This window comes from Daphnia pulex, chromosome 8 (assembly GCF_021134715.1).
Source record: "Daphnia pulex isolate KAP4 chromosome 8, ASM2113471v1".
Classification (NCBI taxonomy): domain Eukaryota; kingdom Metazoa; phylum Arthropoda; class Branchiopoda; order Diplostraca; family Daphniidae; genus Daphnia; species Daphnia pulex.
Window position 1 is genome coordinate 5,491,313 of NC_060024.1, and position 15,827 is coordinate 5,507,139.

General features: G+C 44.4%; 1 protein-coding gene and 1 long non-coding RNA gene across 2 annotated transcripts; both read left to right on the forward strand.

Moving 5' to 3' along the window:
* On the forward strand, nt 1–2,076 carry LOC124199397. The gene is made up of 3 exons (XR_006876829.1): nt 1–238; nt 299–805; nt 866–2,076. It is a non-coding gene; the product is annotated as an uncharacterized LOC124199397 (long non-coding RNA).
* A 7,640-nt stretch (nt 2,077–9,716) lies between these two features.
* LOC124200569 (uncharacterized protein K02A2.6-like) lies at nt 9,717–14,257 on the forward strand. The gene is made up of 3 exons (XM_046596836.1): nt 9,717–11,648; nt 11,718–11,923; nt 11,984–14,257. Exons 1-3 carry the CDS (start codon nt 9,974–9,976, stop codon nt 14,255–14,257), a joined length of 4,155 nt encoding a protein of 1,384 aa, XP_046452792.1. The 5' UTR covers nt 9,717–9,973.
* Nucleotides 14,258–15,827: the final 1,570 nt, after the last annotated feature.

Genomic DNA, 15,827 nt, shown 5'->3' on the forward strand with positions numbered 1-15,827 from the left:
CAAGCAGTCAAGTCTCGACAGCCGTGAGCGAGAGTCGAGAACATGGTGCAAGGTGCAAGTTTATTGGAGAGGGGATTTACGGGACCGTTTTCGAAGGGACGTGGAAGGGCAAAACGGTGGCCGTCAAGCGAATTCAATTCCCAAACGTTGAAAACAACAAAGGGGCAGAGGCTCTGCAAAAACTTGACCATCCAAATGTCGTCAAACTTTATCACGTTGAAAACGCTGATGATTTCAGGTGAATAAAATTTGCGAGAGGAAAAAAAAAAAATCAATATTTCTGTTTCTATCTAATCAGAATTTATGCGCTGGAACTGTGCCAGGCATCTCTATATCAACTATTCCACGATGACGATGCCCAGAAAAACTATGGCGAGAAAATGCCGCCAGAAAAAGAAGTTTGCTTCCAGTTGGCCCAGGGATTGGCGCACATTCACGAAAAGAGATTCATCTACTGGGATTTCAAACCCCAAAAATGTTTTAATTTCTGTTCATCCGACTGGAGGAAAAATCTCGATGAAATGGGCCGATTTCAGACTCAGTAAACCACGCAACGAGAGGGAAAGTATCTCGACGACAGACCGCGACTAAAAGCCCGATGATTGGTTTGCCCCTGAAATATGGCAGATAAAAAACAATTTGGATCTGACGACGCCCCTCCGTTCAGAAGGAACCGTCACGAGCGACGTCTTTTCCGCAGGTCTCATTTTCGGCTATTATCTTTTGAAAGGAAGTCACCCGTACGGCTTTAAATCCAATATTATCAAAGACAACATTATCAATAATACGCCAGTCAATCTGAAAGGTAATATTTCTTAAATCACATTTCAATATGACAGATAACGATAACATGTCATCATTGCAGCCATAGAAGAGCAGCAACATCCCATGCGAGCTATCATCATGGACATGCTGAAACACGAGCCTGACGAGAGAATTTCATCAGCCGACGTCGTAACAAGAATCGCCAACATTAAGTAAGAAAAAACAATCGACACACAAACAGTGATCTTTTACCAGCAGGTTGACTCTTATTGAACCCTCCAACTACGACAACTCCCCCAAAAAGGAATCTGCCCTACCAAAATTTTGAAATATTTAGGCGACATTTATCTAACTCAGACTATGCAGTTCTTTTTGGGTCGGTTGAGATTCGTGGTTTTTTCATTCCACTTTTTTGGGGAAATGGATGTGGCTAATAAAATTTAATCGCCGACGGTTGTTGTTGCCGATAAATCTTACTCGCCAGATTTCTTGTCGCTTAGAATTTTCTACTAATATTACAAAATCAATCGTAAATTTGAGTGTCAAATAAGCAGATCAGGTGCATGGTCGAGTACAAGGTTGCTAAACGGCTAATCATTGTCAGCTTTCCGTCGAGCTGATTCGTCGAACTCATTTCCTTAAAGTTTCTTTCTAAATTTAGGTTAGCCCTTACGGAAAAATCTCATTAAAACTCATAAAGAAATACATGAGAATAAACTTAATACTCATTCATTTTGTCGTGATATTTTGGTGAGATTAACAGCAAAATATCATTTATTTGATGACTTTTGATGAGAATTTGGGACATTTTCAAGTTTAAAATCAGCCGTTAATCATTAATTTCATGTGAACAAAGTGAGAATTATGTTATTTCTCATCTAAATATAAATTATTAGTCACGTAAATATAATGATTTCTGACTGAGGGTTCACTGTAATCTCGCTTAATTTCTCTTTTTCCCCAAAAATGTTAATGATTTTCTCACTAAAATTTGAATGAGAATTTGAGCGCTTTTAAATGAGATTTTAATTATATAAATTGAAAAAAGAATTGCCCTGACCAGGAATCGAACCTCGACTTCCAGGGTGGCTTGCCAATCTGCTAACCACTACACCACTAATTGATGTTATGGTTGAAGCTTTTTAACGGAGAAATTAATAAATTGGTTAGTTTAGTGATATAACAACAGGGTTATGGGACTTAGAATAATTTACACAAAAAACACATACCAGAGTCAAATAGAAATTGCACTCAAATTTACTTAGCGCGTGAAAAAACTTAGTAAAAATTTCTATGATGCGTTTTGACATACCATATTATCAATTGGTTAGTTTAGTTAGATAAAAGCCAGATTTCGGGACTTAGAATAATTCACACACAAAAAAACACACCAGAGTAAAATAGAACTTTCACTCAAATTTACTTAGCGCGTTAAAAAAAATAGTTATCCCAGCCTATCTTGTGATTATAAAAACATCGCGTAATTTTTGTGAGAATTAGATAGCTACCATATATTTACGAAAGGTATAAAATAAAAAATGTAAAAGTTCAAAAAGAATTTAAAGTCAGAATATTTCATTCCAGGTAGGCCTATATATTTATTTGCTGATTTTAACTGATATTTTTAGGATTGTATTATTAAAAGAATACAAGAAAATATTTTGATGTCATATATGTAGAAATTTTCCCTTGATTTTTCACACATCATTACAAAACATAAGAAAATATTGACGATTAAATAGTTATAATTTCACATCTGATCTGTTGAATTGTAGCTGATTATTACTGACTTTTTGTTATGAATTTGAAGATTTTAAAGCCCAAAATTGGGTAAAAATAATACAAAAAAATCTTTTGATTCCTTAGTGGGAACTGATTTTCACATGATTTTAATGAAAAATCTCACTATAAAGCATTAGAGAAATGATTGATAAAAAGCTCTTAATAAATGATAATATGCAAAATAATTATAATTAAATATCATGATCTCACACCTAAATCAACCTGATTTCTGATAGACATTTAATAATAAATTTCGTTATTTTTAAGCCAAAAAACTGTATAAAAGAAAACCAAAAAAATCTTATAATGTCATAGGTAAAATTGATTTTCACATGATTTTATACAAGTATCTCAACACAAAACATCAATAGAAATTAATGATTGATAACTCAGAATATATGATAAAATATTGATTTATTATAAGAATATATCATGATATTCCCGCTTAATAATCACTGTTTTTTTGCAGATTTTTCATGCGAAAAAACTGTGGAAAAATCATGAGATTTTATTGATTTTCACATGAATTTATACAAGTATCTCATTACAAAATACCAATAGAAATTAATGATTAAAAACTCAGAATTTATGACAAATTACTTATTGATTTTAAGAAAATATCATGATATTCCTGCTTAATAATCACTGATTTTTTGCAGATCTTTTATGCGAAAAAACTGCGGGAAAATCATGACATTTTATTGATTTCCACATGATTTTATACAAGTATCTCATTACAAAATACCAATAGAAATTAATGATTAAAAACTGAGAATACATGATATATTACTGATTTATTTCAAGAAAATATCATGATATTTATGGTTATTTATCACCAGTTTCTTGCATATTTCTCATGCGAAAAGTCTGTGGTAAAATCATGAAATTTATATGATTTCTTTCTGATTTCTTACTACGGATTGGGTTATATCTCATATAAAATGAGACAAAAATATTTTAAACACTTTTAATGATAAATATGAGGGTGAAAATTCTCATCAATTTAATGAGAAATATATGAGATCATCAAAAATTATTAAAAAATCATTGATGTCATTAATAAACATATGATTTCTCATATAGTTTGATGAGATTTTTCCGTAAGGGTAGGTTAGGGATGACATTTCGTTGAGGTTCAACAAAGATTTTTTTATTCGTATCTAACCATCACGAATTTTACGATCTATTTTTTATTTTAAAGGATGATTTATGATAAAGGATTTCATGAGCTGACGCTAAAAGATTCACTGACATTGAATGGCAATTTTAGCAACAACAATCTCCCCCCGACGGACAGTGATTTATTTCCATGCCCAGAAAGGACAGAAATGAAACCAGAATCAGCTGGTTGTATTTTTTTTAAATCTGGCGCAACAAAGAGAAACACCTCGAAGACCTCCTTGAAATCCAAACGAGATTCGTCTCGCTGAAAACACAAGGCATTTAAGGACTTGATCAAAATAAAAGCAGTAGACTATTTCAATAACACGTCCGCATCTTTAAATGGTTAACTTTGTTTTTTGAAAGCTAAAAAATGAGTTGTTGGAGTTGTTGAATCAGACTTTTCTCTTGTGGTAAAAAAAACAAACAAACTACAAACTGACTTTCCAGAATTTCGGTTTGGTGCAGGTGCACTTGAAATCAAATGGATGAAGAAGAAATAGAACTCTATTTTATAGTGTTATTTATCTCGAGATCATTCAGGCTAACAGAACTACGCGCTTTGATAAGATACTACTGTTTTGATATTGTCCATGTGGATGCCAATCAAATATACGTGCAAGCAGCTCGTTTGGCTTCATTTGGAATCTGCTGAAAATGAGGAATTGTTTAGGAAAGCTGCCGAAATGAGATGCGCAGTATCGAGAGCCGACAGACAAACGAACGAATAGGGAAAAGGAGAACAACAAAAACTACGAGAATGGCATACATCCGCATCCTTCTAAGAAACGGAAAAAGAGACGTGTATGACAAGACGTCTGGGTCTTATCTATACTGTTGGTTGGGCCGGAATAAGAGTGATGCGTGTCAGAAACAATAAGAAGAAAGCTTTTGCAATTGCTGATAGGTTTCATTGGCATTTTTTTTTTTTCAAATTCTTCTTCTTCCTCTGATTTCCTACTTTTTCGTGGGTGATGCGACCACCGCCGACCACTAGACATGGAGACTATAGTCTGGTGCTCGAAAGAAACAAAAAGAAACTCGTTCAGCCCTGTGCTGTGTGCTTGGAGCGTATGCGTGTTTTTCACGTTGTCCGGCGCGGCACTATACTTGTATTCACGAAGGAGAGAGGGGAAATGCCCAACGGCGATGACGAGAATTGCACAAGAATAATGAAGACAGGGCCAAAGAAATCAAAGTCGTAAATCAAAAATTAATGGAAAGCTTCAAAGAAAAATCAAGGAGAAACGCCATCTTCACTAGAAATGACTTTTTCAGAGTGAAAACGAAAAACGAACGAAAAGCAAATAGCTGTAAGCGGATAAACCTCGGATGCCTTGAACGTCGCGTATTTCGTCTCTGGGCGTTGGATTTAAAAAAAAAGGCAGATGACCTTATTGGAAAAAGACTGTGGCCAAAGCAACTTGCACGACCCAATGAAACGACCCACTGTCCATAACACGACAGTGACAACTTCTCTTCGTCTGAAAAGGACTCGGAATCGTGTTGTCCCAGCATAGGAATGCAAACTACAGCTATAACCTTATCTGGTCTCAGGAGAAATATAGTGAGTAGTTTTCATGTCTTATTGCAATCCCCAAGAAAATAGCACGCCGACAGTCACCAGTCTCGTCATCGCCGATCAAGTTTGATTCACAGCAGCCGACGCAACTTGAAAGTGACTGCAGCCAAGACGTTCCATCACTACGGTATGACATCATGGCATGGCCACCACTGCCCCAACAGTGTCTCTCTAAAAATCATAGACGAATTAAATTTGGCGCGACTGCAGCAGCCCTTGAAATACTGTGCCACCTATGGCGTCTTTTATCAATTTGTGGAAGATCTTGAGAAAAACAAGTCCCGTCAAAAAAAATCAACAACAAGGGAGAGTATCAGAACCTATCGCCCATCTTCCATTCGAAACAAGCTCAATATCTCTGCCAACTAAAAGCAAAGTATCCACAGGCATTCACGTCTGCAAGTTCGGAATTATCGAAAAGGGCGGCCAAAAAATTATTCGAAAGAGCTGCCAAGTCAAGTGGTGAGTGACTGGGACCGGGGCCATCATCAAATTCATTTCCTCTCTTCCTCCACCACAAACTGAAATGATGATCCAAGATCTGATAACATGGCATATCATTCAAAAATGAGTACGCCTTAGCGCCAAACAAAAACAAGACGCATCCTCAAAGTTTGAATAAACAGCGGGCAAACAATTTTCAAATCCCAAAAAGTAGCTAACGACAAAAGAGGATGCAATTAGCTGTCGGGACAAGATATGAAAAATGAGATTTCAAGTGATGAAATGTGGTAGGATCTACCTTATCCTCCCCAGGTGGAGGGAAGCCCCTTCGTGATAAAAGTGACAAAATTCATTCAGGACTGATCAGTCCTTCTCATTGATTCAACACTAACGGATAGGCCTACATTGCACACGTACTGGAACCTTCGTTTACCTTGTTTTGAAAACATTTGTGCATCAATGTGAAGAAATGAATTAAAATGATCCCATTTCTGCGTGACTATTTTGTTGTCGACTCCCAGTAAAAGCTACTCTTTGTGCCTAAAGAAATAAACCTGAAGAGGAGCACGAAATAATGGAATCTGCGCTATTTCGATTTTTACTCATGAACGAAGATTTAATGAAGTATAAATGGGGCGACCGCTCTCCATCATGCATTACGAGCCAAAAACATGAATAATGTTCGCTACTTGCTGAAAAGGGAGCAGACCCCATCATACGCAGCAAAAACAATGGCTATACTCTACTCCATGGCGGTATTACTGGCTAAAGATATCTTGAAATTGACGAACTACTCCTCAATCACGAAGAGGTGGACGTCAACTGCTTGGACAACCGCGGGCGAAACGCGCTGGAATGCGCAAAGTTCAACAAACATGGACAAAGATGAGACGGAATTGCTAATCGATTAAAAGAAAAAGGCGTCGTGGGAACAAAAAAAAATGTATATATGTCTAGATGAATGCTTTCATTCATAGGGGGAATAGCACTACTAAAAAATCGCGTTTTCAAATGTTGTTTTGTCCTACAATTAAGTGGTCTATCGCTGGTGTGTATAGCGTTACAGAATAACTCCTATTGTTTATACTAGTGGGTAAGCTAAGGAACTGACCTGAACAAAGGCACTTGCGGTGTGCTGTGTCACAATCAATTTCCGCGTAGACATCATCCGACAGCAGGAGCAGTGGCCATAATCCGGAGGGGACGGGAGGTGAGCTGAAGACGCCGGAAGAAAATTCCCTGGATTGAATTGTCTTCGTTATTATTAGTGAATGAAATGTACAATTGAAAGTCTTGATGAACTTTGGTGTCGTTTGGTGGCTAATCTCAGACCTTAGCGAGGGTTTCGATTGAGCAACAATGTACCCCGTGAGTTACCCCCAGCGCGAGATTGCCGCGCCATTTAAGCCAAGACAGAAAGAGCCCAAATCATCACTGCGGCACACACAACTTACGCAATGTCGATGATTAACCAGTTACCGCCAGATGTACACGCACTGCAGCAACGCCAGGCTCCAACACTAGGATTCTCTGAAACAAGACAATAACAACATGTTAATGTTAGACTGTACTGTAGGCTACAAGCAATACAATTTTAAACGATTGTCATAGTATCCTCAAAATCATCAGTCCTAGTAAATGGTAGTTATCACATTTGCAAGAAATACTACCACAGAATGAGAATCAATCTTCCAGCTGATTATGTTGGTGACGAACGGGAGAGAAACAAAACGTTAAGAGCTGACATGAATAGGTCAATCAGGAAACAACCTACGAGAGAGAAAATTTAGCACAACCACAAATTAAATCTCACATTTTGAAGAAAATACAATCCTCAAGTGATAAGCTTAGATGTTGGCAGATATTACAGTTGATAGTCATCCATACAGGGTGACTGGCCATCAAACACTAGTTATAGGGCACTGAATGAATAAGGAACTCGTAATTTCATCCAAAACAGTTGATTTCACTTCCATATCATCAGCCTGGAAACAGAATTTCTTTTGTTATCATTGTTAAGTTAACAATCCTCCGCTAGGGGGACTATCCTCGATTATGCACAACGACTCTCAATCGTTGTCATCGTCTTTCTGACGTTCTATTACGTGTGTGTGTCTTCTCTTTCTTATGGTGAACACTTTGTTCGTTCAGCATCCCACCTAGATTATTATCTTACAAGTGTCTCTGTATTCTGTGCTAGTGGACTGCGATCAAAGGTAATATGTTATATCAATCTACCCTCTTTACAATAAGAGATGGCAGCCCTCTTGATGTCAAGAGACGGCATGTTTCCTCAATGTTGAGATGGTAATAAACAAGATGAAAAGTAATGTCTATCCCTTGATCATAATCTAATAGGTTATGGGCCCAGAGACGCAAGTCGACTCATATCAAGATGGAATCAAATCCCTCGACAAGAGAAGGAGGCATTAAGACAGAAAGGTTCAACGGAAAGAACTTTGCCATTTGGAAATATAGCATCCAACTGCGACTCCAAGAGCATGATCTCAAAACCATAGTTAATGGATCAAGAGCTAAGCCTGCTGAGGTCAAAGAAGGCACTGTGGTCACGAACAAAGCCCTTATTGACAAGTGGATGAAGGACGACAACTTGGCAAAGTACTTTTTGTTCAACACCTGTCACGAAGAGCAACAAAGATCTCTTTTGACATGTGACACAGCAAGAGATATCTGGGTCTCCATCGAGAATCAGTATCAGCAAAACTCCATTGAGAGAAGACAGGCTCTTCAACAGCAGTTTCTTAATGTCACTTTCAACAGTGAACACGGTGTCAGAGCCCACATCGAGGGAATCAAGCTCCTGGCCAAGGACCTTACAGAAGCAGGCTGTGCAACAGACGAGCTGAGCATCAGCAATCGTATCCTCACTACTCTGCCCGATCAGTTTCTCGGCTTCTTCACTGCGTGGGAGAGCACAGCAATGGCAGAGAGGACCCTCGCAAATCTCACGACGAGACTCTGCAATGAAGAAGATAGAAACAAAAGACGCCATGTCAACGTTCACAACAAAGATTCGGACAACAACAAAGCTCTTTACGGTCAGCCCTCGCATCACTCATCATCGCAGTATCCAGCTCCAAGTTCCTCACACCATGACGCCTCACGAGTCGATGCCGGCCCATTTAATCGAGAAGCAGCTCGATTTAATTCGAGCCCCTATCCACAGAGGGGTGGCAGAGGAGGAAGAGGAAGAGGAAATCGCGGTGGATTTCGTGGCGGCAACCGAGGTTCCGGACGTCGGGACTCTCGTTTCTCTTCATCCAACGATGGGAACAAGAGAAGAGACGGGAAATGCTGGCATTGCAACTACTACGGCCACTGGCAGAAGGAATGCCGTTTCTTAAAGGATGATCCGGCAGCATATGCCGCATACTTGCAAGAAACAGATGACAGAGCCATCATCTTGGATCCCAGCCAACCAAGTGTCAGCATGATCGCCCACGCCGCTCAATCCTCTCTCTCGAACCATCAAGCTTCTGAAGTCTACTTGGACTCGGGCGCAACTCAACACATGTTCCACCAACAATCCAGATTCTCGAACTTCAAACCTATTCCATCAGGAGGGAAGTCGATCGAAGGAATCGGCAACAGTCGCGTGGAGATAAGAGGAATCGGTGACGTCACCTTTAACGCGTCGGTGAATGGATCAACTCAGCTCATCACATTCCACAATTCTCTTTTTGCACCCGAGCTCGGCATCAACCTCATTTCAGTCGGGGCTATCACAGCAAAAGGGGCAGCGATCCATTTCTCCGGAACCAAAGTTCACGTCAACCTGAACGGTGTTACCATTCTCTCCGGAAAACGTAACTCGGACGCTACTCTCTATCGTCTGGAGGAGACGACCGAGACCGCTCAACCAGCATGTCAATCTTTCCGAGCTCTCTCCCGTTCTAGTCACAATTCTATTGAAGAATGGCACCTTCGCCTCGCACATTTGAATTATCCAATTGTTGTAGAATCTAGCGCTAGATGGCGTGCCACCTAGAGTGGGCATATCCCCTCGATGCAGAGCCCAATACAAGCAGTCTTAGACACACACTTGTCTTTATAACATGGTGTCAGAAGTGTGCTCTCAAAACTCGACGGTGTTGAGTCGTAACCGCGTGGTTTGTGAGTATTGAACTGCATCCTTCTTTATCGTACGCATCCTCCGTGTTGTTGAACTGCATCCGTCTTTATCTCGTGCATCCGTTTGTCTTGCACCATTTTCTTGAAATGTCGTCTTCGTTGAGGGCTCCTGAACCTTTTTCTTTCGGGGCCAGTGATTTGGCGGCCCAGTGGGGTATGTGGCGTAAACAGTTTTCGTGGTACTTGGTGGCTACAAATAGCGGCCTTAACGTGGATGAAGAGCAAATGGTGGGCGTGCTCATCACTCTTCTTGGCAGTGAGGGCCTCAAAATTTACGAAACTTTTGTGTTCAATCCAGCCACCGATGCCAGAAAAATTGAGCCGGTGTTAGACAAATTCACTGCCCATTTTGAGCCCCGACGTAGTGAAGTTTTCGAGCGTTTTAAATTCCTGCGTCGTCATCAACTCCCTGGTGAAACTTTTGATGCGTGGTTGATTGATCTTCGTGGTCTCGTGAACTCATGTGGCTATGGTACTGGTGTTGATTCGGTCTTACGGGACCAGATAGTACTCGGTGTGGCTGATCCTTATGTCCGTGAAAAGCTGTTGTACGAAAAAGATTTGCTGCTCGCCACTGCGTGTGAAATTGTGCGTGCATGTGAGTCATCGAAAGCCCAGCTCAGCCAAATCAACACACCGTCGACAGCAGAAGCCGCTCACGCCATTCAGAGTCGACCTGGTGGCCGGAAGGTTGAGAGAAAGCCGGATTCATCATTCAGAGCTCAGCATGAGCAGCAGCCGTCCGCTAGTCAACACTCAGCCCAGCAGTATCCCAAGTGTAAAGATTGCGGTCGTTCCCATAGAAAAAATCAGTGTCGGGTCACGAATGTTACGTGTTTTAATTGCAACGTGGTCGGCCATGTATCTAGTTGCTGTCCGAATCCACCCAAGCCCCGCCAGATGTCGTCACGTCAAGCACCAAGCCCCGCGGCCAAAGTTCATGCTGTGGAGGAGGAGACGCACTGGATTGGTGATGTCGATCGTGGCGGTACGGCGATGGCCCTCCCGCGGTCGGTTGAAGAAAGTTACTACGTCTCTCATGCCATAACGTCATCTGGTGGTGAATCTGAGTGGCGCCAAGAAGTGACAGTAGATGGCGTTAAAGTTAACTTCAAGCTTGATTCGGGCGCCACATGCAACATTCTGCCGTATGAGTCATTTTCTCGGCTGCCCAAAACACGCCGCTGTCTTCGCCCTGGGCCCATTGTTCGCAGTTATCGTTCACAAGATGGCCTCTTACGCGTGCTCGGATTGCACACAGCCAAAGTGGTTCACAGAGGCGCTTTATTTGTCATCGACTTTGTCGTAGTTGACGAGCCTGGCCAGCCACCCCTTCTAGGACTCCCGTCTTGCGACAAGCTGAACTTGATTCGGCGAGTCGATGCTGTTCAGTCGCCAGTAGAAGCTCCGCTGCCGCCAATCGTCGTGGAATTTATGGACGTCTTCGAAGGATTAGGTAAATTACCTGTCGAACACGACATTAGGCTGCTGTCGGGTGCTAATCGCGTGGATCCTGTTGTGTGTGCAGCCAGTCGACTTCCGTTCCGGCTGGAGGATCGCGTTTTCAAGAAATTGGACGAAATGGTCAACGACAAAATCCTCACCCCCGTGCAAGAGCCAACTGAGTGGGTCAGCCGAATGATGGTGGTGGGAAAGCCGGACGGTGATGTCCGTATTTGTCTGGACCCGTTTGAGCTCAACAAGGCTATTCAACGTCAACATTTTGCCGTCCCCACCATTGAGCAGCTGTTCAGCAAGTTGGGTAAGGCTCGATATTTTTGCAGCCTTGATGCTGCGTCTGGTTTTTATCAGATTCCTTTGTCCGATGCAGCGTCCTATTTGTGCACAATGGCCACTCCGAAAGGCCGTTATCGCTTCCTCCGGCTGCCGTTTGGGTTGAAGTCAGCCCCTGAAATTTATCTTCAGACGATGAACGACTTGTTTGGAGACCTGCCCGGTGTCCTCATCTATTTTGATGATTTCCTTGTAACGGGTGAAACGGAAGAGGAACTACTCGCCAACCTTCGTCAAGTGTTTGTACGCTGCCGTCTCCATGACTTGAAGCTTCAGTTAAAAAAGTGCAAATTCTTCCTCCAGGAGCTCCCGTGGCTAGGCCATGTTATTGGCCAGGGAATTTTAAAGCCGGACCCTCTCAAAATTTCGGCGATTGTGGAAATGCCTGATCCGACTTGTCCGGCTGATCTCGTCCGTCTCCTGGGCATGGTGACATACCTGGACAAATTCTGCCAAAATCTCGCGGGTCTGACACGACCCTTACGTGACTTACTCAAAGCAGACGCAGCGTGGGTGTGGGAAGAGCCCCAGAAGATGGCCCTTGGTCAGCTTAAAAGTGCATTGTCGTCTCTTCCAGTGCTACGACTGTTTGACCACTCACTGCCCTTGGTTGTGTCCGTTGATGCGTCTCCCGTCGGCATCGGTGCAGTGTTGCTTCAAAATAACCAGCCGATCGCGTACTCGTCAACGTCGTTAACCGATACTCAAAAACGGTACTTTCAGATCGAAAAGGAGCTGTTGGCGGTCCAGTTTGGACTCATGCGCTTCCGGCAGTACGTCTATGGCCAAATGGTGGTGGTTGAAACCGATCACAAGCCGTTGGTTGGCCTCCTGGAGAAGCCCATTGCGTCTTGTTCCCCGAGAATCCAGCGGATGCGTCTTCAACTCCAGCGATTTGATTTCCAGCTCGTCTACAAGCCGGGCAAGGAGCTGTTTATCGCCGACACGCTTAGTCGGGCTCCGTCGCCCCGCCTCTTTACCGATGACATCACTCAAGACTGCGAGGAGCAGGTTCACGCTGTTCTTGACCTGATAATTCCTCATGATTCAACTCGTGTCAAGTTTGCTGCAGCAACAATGGCAGACCCGACTCTCCGTCTCCTGAAAGAAGTCCTTCGGCGTGGATGGCCTGATCACAAGGCCCAGTGTCCGGTGGCCGTTAAGCCGTTCTGGCCAGTACGCCACCACTTGTCTGAAGCTGATGGTCTGCTACTCAATGGCAGCCGGTTGGTGGTTCCGATTTCGCTTCGGCAGGAAGTGTTGGCCGGAATACACGACGGCCATTTTGGAGAGGTGAAGTGCATCTTACGGGCCAAGTCAGCCGTTTATTGGCCCGGGTGTGACGAGCAAATTCGCAACATGGTGGCCAGCTGTTCGACCTGCCAAACGCATCGCCATCGAAACCCAGCGCAGCCTCTTCGTCCAGTGCCGTTGCCGGTTCATGCATTTCAGTGGGTGTCGGCTGACATTTTTCTACATGGTGGCGTCAACTACCTCCTGATTGTTGACGCATATAGCAAGTGGCCGGCATGCGTTCCGTTGCGCAGTTTATCATCGTCGTCCGTCGTCGCCGAAATGGAACGCATATTTAGTGACTTTGGCGTTCCGGAAATTGTCATGTCCGACAATGGCTCTCAGTTCGATTGCGCCGAATTTCGAGAGTTCTGCGAGGGCCGTGCCGTTCGGTCAGTGACGTCCAGCCCAACCTACGCACAGTCCAATGGTCTGGTGGAGCGCCACATACAGACAGTAAAAAAGACGCTCCTAAAAATGTTTACGGATGGCCGATCTCTGTGGGAGGCCTTGGCGGCCATTCGGTCAACTCCAATATCGTCGGAATTGCCGTCTCCGGCAGTGTTATTGCAGGGACGCCACCTTCGTGGCAGCTTGCCGTTTCTGCAGGATCGTCTGGCTCCACAATTTGTATCTGCCAAGTTCGTTCACGGCCAGCTCCAGCGTCGTCAGGCTACGGCTTGTTTTACTCACGGCGGTCGTCCGGATGTTCGTGGGTCGGCGCTCATTATCGGTCAACGTGTCCGGGCGTTCGTCTCTGGATTGTGGTTACCAGGTGCCGTCGAAGCTGTTTGCAGCGAACCGGACTCATATGTCGTTCGGTTGGCGGATGGGCGAGCCTTTCGTCGGACGCGCCGCGATATAAATCTTGACAACTCGCCGTCGGCAGGATTGGCCGTGGGTCAACAGAGTGGTGGTGCTGCTGTAGTCCCGTCAGCTGTTCGCGGTTATCGCCCCGCCCCTGCTAATCATCTACTGCCGGCCCTGTCTTGGTCTCCGCCTGGTCCGCCTGCCCGCGCTGTGAATGTTCCAGTTGCCCAGCCGCTTCCGGTAGCCCTGGGTCAACCGTCAACGGCACCACAGCCTCCGCCAGTAGTTGTCAACCCGGCGCCCGGCCCGGCATCCCCTGCTAGGCCACGTACGGCGTCCGTCTCAACCGACCAGCGTGCTGCCGTCCAGCGGCCCTCTGTCCAGCCCCCCCTGGCTGTGTCAAGTCCGCTGGCCGTCGCGCCTCATCGTCCGGGCTCGACTCGCTCTGGTCGCCCTTACCTCAAACCGTCTTAATTGTCTGTATTTGATTCCGTGTCCGTTGTCCTGGCTGCTTTGCTAGTGACACGTTTGGCCGTTTTGCTCTACGTTCACTCATGGAATTCGTCGTCTAATTCTCAATTTTTCTCTCTTCCTGTGTCTCGTCTCATTGTTCATGTCATGTCGTGTTCTTGTCTCATTGTTCGTTTCATTGTGTTCATTTTCTGGTTTTCGTCCCATTGTTCATCTCATGTCGTGTGTTCTCATTGTTCATTTCATTGTGTTTGTTCTCTTGTTCGGCGTGTTAGTTCTTGTCGTTTATTTGTGTGTAATCAGTGTGCAAGGGGGAGATGTTGTAGAATCTAGCGCTAGATGGCGTGCCACCTAGAGTGGGCATATCCCCTCGATGCAGAGCCCAATACAAGCAGTCTTAGACACACACTTGTCTTTATAACACCAATGATGATCAAGATGTCCAAGAGCGGCGCAGTCGACGGTTTCACTCTGCCAGCAGGAACCCAACCTCCTATAGAACACTGTCACGAGTGCGCAGCGGCCAAGGCAAAGCGCACTCCCTTCTACAGCAGCACCTCAGATAGGTCCTCCCGCATTGGTCAACTGATTTTCTCCGACGTCTGGGGTCCAGCTCAAGTGAAGAGCCTCGGAGGTGCCCTCTACTGCTGCACCGTGAGAGACGACTTCAGTGATTTCCGCGTCGCATACTATCTCAAGACGAAGGATCAAGTCGCGGGTGCAATTTTGGATTTCATTCGTCTACTTCACACTCAGACAGGACAACTGGTCGAGTGCGTGCGGACCGACGGCGGCAAGGAGTACGAGTCGAACGACTTTGAACAGCGACTGAAAAAGAAGGGCATCAGGCACGAGACCTCCGTTCGCCATTCGCCTCAACAAAATGGCTCAGCCGAAAGAGACAACAGGACGCTCTTCGAAGGGACTCGCGCCTTGTTGCACTCCAACAAGTCTCTTCCTCTCTCGCTCTGGGCCGAAGCAACAAATCACAAGATCTACATTTTGAACCGATCTATCTCCACCACTTGCCCAGATGTGACACCGTACGAAGCATGGTTCAAAAAGAAGCCAAATCTTTCGACGCTCAGGGCCTTCGGAAGGGAGTTCTACGTTTTGATTCCCAAGGCAATTCGTACAGGCAAACTCGAGCCCGTTGGAAATCTGGTCTACTTCGTCGGCAACTCCGACACTCAGAAAGGAGAGAGATTCTACGATCCGTCTACCGGAAAAGTTAACACGAGCTGCGACGCTTCACCGGCTCATCACGTCTACGCTCCACGTCTCCCCTCCGTCGACTTACAGAAAGACACTCAAGTCTTCCCACAGGTTCATCCCAACACCGACGAACAAGTAACTACAATTTTCCAACCGCCTGAAGATCCTCGAGACGACACGGTGCCTACCTCTCCGCTCATCTTTCCTTTAAGCAGTCAGCCTGAGTCTCCCTCTTTTCCACCTCCAACAAAGAAAGGAAGACTGGTACGGACGCGCACGGCCTTAGAAGAAGAAAACCTAATAGACGCGCCTGCGGTTCCAGATCCCCGTCGCTCGTTGAGAATCAAGACGCCAAAAG

What these genes read in the sequence shown, in the direction of transcription:
- LOC124200569 (XM_046596836.1), top strand. Translation starts at nt 9,974, where the DNA reads ATGTCGTCTTCGTTGAGGGCTCCTGAACCTTTTTCTTTCGGGGCCAGT. An exon ending in GCAGCTGTTCAGCAAGTTGG is followed by an intron (nt 11,649 to 11,717) that starts GTAAGGCTCGAT and finishes TGTCCGATGCAG; the next exon opens with CGTCCTATTTGTGCACAATG. An exon ending in CCAACCTTCGTCAAGTGTTT is followed by an intron (nt 11,924 to 11,983) that starts GTACGCTGCCGT and finishes TTCTTCCTCCAG; the next exon opens with GAGCTCCCGTGGCTAGGCCA.